The sequence below is a fragment of the Lactuca saligna genome, chromosome 5 (genome assembly GCF_052625555.1).
Source record: "Lactuca saligna cultivar CGN05327 chromosome 5, ASM5262555v1, whole genome shotgun sequence".
In the NCBI taxonomy this organism is placed as follows: domain Eukaryota; kingdom Viridiplantae; phylum Streptophyta; class Magnoliopsida; order Asterales; family Asteraceae; genus Lactuca; species Lactuca saligna.
In genome coordinates, this window is record NC_136421.1 from 66,563,433 (window position 1) to 66,568,713 (window position 5,281).

General features: G+C 31.7%; 1 protein-coding gene across 1 annotated transcript; it reads right to left on the minus strand.

Annotated features, from left to right (window-relative positions):
- Positions 1-1,303: 1,303 nt before the first annotated feature.
- LOC144997572 (methionine aminopeptidase 2B-like) lies at positions 1,304-4,097 on the minus strand. The gene is made up of 12 exons (XM_078957464.1): positions 3,953-4,097; positions 3,701-3,823; positions 3,320-3,371; positions 3,098-3,205; positions 2,923-3,022; positions 2,690-2,835; positions 2,510-2,601; positions 2,339-2,433; positions 2,149-2,245; positions 1,913-2,056; positions 1,610-1,827; positions 1,304-1,510 (listed from the first exon to the last, which is right to left on the minus strand). Exons 2-12 carry the CDS (start codon positions 3,819-3,821, stop codon positions 1,400-1,402), a joined length of 1,284 nt encoding a protein of 427 aa, XP_078813590.1. The 5' UTR covers positions 3,822-3,823; positions 3,953-4,097; the 3' UTR covers positions 1,304-1,399.
- Between the last annotated feature and the right edge of the window lie 1,184 nt (positions 4,098-5,281).

Below are 5,281 nucleotides of genomic sequence, written 5' to 3' on the forward strand. Positions count from 1 at the left end.
CTAAAACTTGTAAGATTTTGTATGAGCCATTTCAAATTCATTTCTAATCACTTATGCTTATTAACTACCATTCAATACTTGTTTTAAACCTCAACCACTAAATGACCTAATGTTTTCATGAGTTCAAGAGTGTACTCACAAAGACATCAATCATCCACTTTAAGACTTACGTGTTCAATAACTTTAGGATTATCTCTAGTTTGCTTTCTTATAGCTTAATGTCCATCCATGATCCCTCTAACAGATTTAAACATGTAATTTATTCAAATTCCAACCATCATTTCATGATTCCTATCTCTATCGTGAAAATGAGATATAGATCTACCTATGGTGATCATGATCCCAATTATACATGTAATTTATTCAAATTCCAACCATCATTTCATGATTCCAAACTCTATCAAGAAAATGAGATATAGATCCACCTATGGCGATCATGAGCCCAATTATTTGTTTACCTTTCCAATCTTCCAAACTCTTGGAGTTTTACTTCCATGACTCATTATTTGATTTAATTATAACACATTTGTGATATAGCTTAACTTAAAATTTATTTCATTCCATTTCAATAGTGGATTCCACTGGAATTATCACTAAAGTTCATAATCCCATAAGATCCAATGGAATCATATAACAAGGACAACATAAACACAATAATTACTCTTTCTTAAACTTAGGATTATAGAATCAGTTTCAAAGTCATAAAACTAAGCTTATGTACAAGTTCTAATGACTGGAGTACAACATGTCACCAATTCCATCACTAAACATGGAATCGACCATTTTAGAAAAAACGGTGATACATTGATCATCTATAATATGTCTAGCATTAAAACATACACAAAACATAGAATGTTTTGATCCATCTTTCTTTTGTGCATTTTGTTGAACTATAAACAAAATACAATAAATCTTTACATAAAGACTTATGAATTGGAGATGCTAGTAGAATCTTATAAAATAAGATTTTGTCATGTTTGGTGAAATTATCTCAAAAAGTTTCGCCAAGTCTAAATGTCATTTCATTTGAAATCGATATAAATTTAATTTCTTTCGTGAATTTCTTTTAAAAAATTTCCATCCACTCCTCATATATTTATCATTACTACAAACACAAACTATCATGTCTCCGAGGCAACGTTTACATCTATTTCCGCTCTTTTGCTTAATTTATAACTATCAAATTGAAAAAATTATTTAATTTACATATATGTTCATTACATCGTTTAAGTCATTAACTTCGTATCTCGTATATAGGCAACGTTTTAATTTAAGAATCAATTATGTTTCCACATCATCCAAAGACACAATCAACAAGACAAAGTTTATATTTCTCAAGAAATAACAAAAAACATTCAAACCGATATTATGTATATGTTACATTCCCATTGAAAAAAGGTTAGTAATCAGTGCCTTTCGAGATGACCTCCTTACACGTGGGACGTAGTAAAATTGTGTGCTCAAACTGTGACACGTAACTACCCTTATTGTCACACAATGGTGGGTAAGGCTGCATATATCCATTCAAAAATTATTTTAAAAAAAATAAATAAAGCCAAATATATAACGTTGAAAATTGAAAAAAAAAAAAAATTACTATTTGATATACCTGAATAACACCAGCATCACACAAGTTCTTGAGAGCCATTAGATATTTAGTCTCTCCTAATCGATCTAAATATCTCCTACAAAAAGCTAATGTTGAGAAGTTCTTATCAATTGTTGCGAGAAGCTGTTTTGCTCTTGGCAAACGTAATGGAACATGTCCAACATCAAAGTTTTTCATGTAATGGCTGCACTCCAAATCTTCTCTCACGTAACCCTTACCTAATAAACACAAATATATTTTTACTCTTATTATCATTTATTGAATTTAAAAAAAAAAAAAAAAAAAAAAAGGTTTTAGTTTTACCAGTGGATCCAAAAGTTTCAATCGCATAAAATTCCCCTTCTTCCATTTTTGTCTGCTCTCCGCCTTTCACAATTGGAACGGATTTTCCCGCGTGAATTTGGTAAGGCCCAATGCTGTGACCATTCAAATTCCGGATGCTTTTCACTGCATAACAAACAACAAAAAGGGACTTATATAGACTTCGTAAAGAAAGATATAATAAGGGCATTTTTGTCTTTTAAAGTTGATTATTATACCTTGGAAGACTTTTCCATTAATCTCTACCTCGTAAGATTCCATCACCTCTTGGATTGCGGCACCTATATCACATAGACGGACATCGATCCCTGCTTCCTGTATTTACACAAACTCAAACTTTGTAAAATACCTAAAATGCCCCTCCATCACGTTTTAACTTCGAAAATAAATTTCGTTTGCTTTGCTGACCTTGATACCAGTATATGTGGCTTCACGAGAGGCTTCAAGTAAAGGATCGAACATTGGATTGAATGCAACTGTGAATGCACAGTCGACTATGTGTCCTGAAATGTTTTACAAAAGAATATAATAAAAGTTTTTAAAAAAAATAAAGTGGATATTCTGATTTCTAATTCTGACCATTAATATGAGTTCCAAAATCCAATTTCATGACATCATCATACTGAAGAACAGTTTTATCTCCAGAGTTTGGGGTCCAGTGGGCTGCAACCCTGATATGGTAAAATATGTTTACTATTGGAAAGTAATAAATAAATAAAAGAAAATAAAAAGAAAATGATAAAATTATTTGAAATTTACCAGTTCAATGAGCACCCTGTAGGAAAAGCAATACCAGCTTGTAGACCATTTTCTTGTATTAACTTACGAACAGTATTCTCCAAGGTTTCACAGAGATCAACCATTAACATTCCAGGTTTTATAATGCTCCTAACATATTTCCTAACCTGTAAACAGATTAAAAAATTGCCATATATTATTAAATATTCCATACTCTCAAAGTCAGAATATAATTCAAATAGCAAATATAAAACCTGTCGATGAACTTCTGCTGCTTGTCGAATTGAGTCATACATGGGCTTTTCTAATCTCTCCAAATCCCTCTTCTCCTCAGATGTAGTCCTCCATAAGTTGCTGAGTAAGCAACAAAGTCAATGTCTACATACATACATACATACATACATACATATGTACATAATGGGGACTTACTCATCTTTATATTGCTGTATTTCACCCTCTGGAAAGTTTCCCTGAGGGAAAAGTTCTGCAATTGGAATAGTAGGAGGATCGGTTTGCTCCTTTGTTTCTTTCTTCTTCCTGAGGTAACAGATTATAATAATTAAGAATACTGAAGAATTTGATGGCATTGTAATAAAACTTGGTTCATATATAGCCATATAGGTATTATTAATTTATTATGATAAATCTTACTTGCTTTTGTTCTTCTTCTTCTTCTTTTTTGCAGCTTCTTGTACACCAGTTTCTGAGTTATGCGAGTTCAGTGAGCAGGAAGACACGAGACATGTTATGAAAAATGAAAGTGAAATCGATGTTCATTACTATTCTATAATCCAAAATTTGTTCAAATCACACAATATTATTCTGTTATATAACACATTAGTGATGTTTTCAGATCAAACCAATTCAATCATGTCAATTTCAATTCGATAAGCAATCCTTTCTCGTCTAAATTGAGGTAGACTCCAGTTTTCATAGAAGCATCAATTTGGTGATGGAGAAATACTAGGCATCAAAAACTCTAAACATGTCATCTACGTGACAAACAACAATATAGAAATGAAATTTAATTACCTGAAGAATCCGCTAACGTCAATTCATCAACGTGTTCGCTCACTTCTTGGACTGTGACAGGTACATCGGTAACTATCCCATTGGAGGTTCCTTCTCCACCAATTGCATCTTCTTTTGCCATCTCTACGATACCGCGTATCAAACATACAAATCATATACAGGATTTAGAAGAATTACAAATTAAATAAATATTAATAAACAAAAGAAATGAATAGCTTCAATAGATATAAAAAAGGATAGAAGACGACATACTAAGAAAACGGAGCTCCGCCGTATCGCGATCTTCAGAGCAGAACCAGTGGAGAGTTAGGGTTTGTAGATTATATTTTTGCGACAAGACGACGGTGTTGACAAGCTTTTATTGCCACAGTTAAGCAACACGTTTAGTTTTGGCAGTACAAGTCCTTCATCTTACAACTATTTCAACCTATCCCCATATAGAAAATGGTTTGGTCATTCGATAGTTTTTGGGATATTAATATATAAGCCCTTAAGTTTGGTAAGTATTAACGTTTTTACCCTAAGTCCAGCTTTATGTGCATTAATGCTTAATATTTAAGATAGTTTTGTTATAAATGGCTTTTATCAGTTTTACCCTACATAGTCGGTCCATTTTGAGGATTTGACATGTATGAAGCCTTCATGGTATAATTAAGTTAGGTAGTATGCATGTACTGTTTTGTGTTAATATCCTTTTATATATACTTGCAACTTCAAAAAAATAATAATAAAAAAATAATAATAAGAGATTCATTTCTCTTTAATCAATCAACAAGTGTTGTGAGAAAGAAAATTTGATGAACAGTCTCTCACACTTTTTATCCCCTATGGGTTCCCGCCACTAAATTCAGGTTAACAGATGTGAATATGATGGTGATTGTGTCGAGAATGTGATGATGTGATGTGAAATTGTGATTAGGTGGTGTATGGTGGCTGATGTAGAGATAGTGTTGGGTTGTAGATAGTAACAATGATAGTGTTTCCTAGTGAAGAATGTGGGATAGATATGGGGTTTACGAGCTGTGGTGCCTATATAAAGAATAATAGAATATATATATATATATATATATATATATATATATATATATATAATTTATCCCCCACAACTCGATTGCATCATTTGAGTTTTAAATTAAATCATGTAAAAAATTCTTCTTGATAATATATATATATATATATATATATATATATATATATATATATATATATATATATATATATATATATATATATATATGGTAATCTCTTCCAAGTTAGATAAAACTTCAAATCCATTCTTTTTATCTGTATTAGATCGAATGTAATACGGTGGCTAGCAAATAAAACTAGCCTCAATTAAGACTCTAATTGCCTTCAATAACCAGAATAGATTTCATGTCCCCGACGAATTCGCTCAAGCTGAGTGTCTTTTCAAGTAAATCAACTTAATCTTGGAATTACAATCGGAACCCCTTCTCCTTACAATTTCAATGAAACCATCATACTTTTGACACTCCAACCATGGGAATCATCTACATCATTGATTTTGTTATCTACTTATCGGTGGCATGTCTATCAGTCTCAAGTTTTAATATAAGGTGT

Excerpts from the sequence above, each read along its gene's own strand:
- LOC144997572 (XM_078957464.1), bottom strand. The coding sequence starts at position 3,821 with ATGGCAAAAGAAGATGCAATTGGTGGAGAAGGAACCTCCAATGGGATA. Across the intron at positions 2,836-2,922 it reads CAGCAGAAGTTCATCGACAG|GTTAGGAAATATGTTAGGAG; the intron begins GTTTTATATTTG and ends ATCTGTTTACAG. Across the intron at positions 2,246-2,338 it reads CCACATATACTGGTATCAAG|GAAGCAGGGATCGATGTCCG; the intron begins GTCAGCAAAGCA and ends GTGTAAATACAG.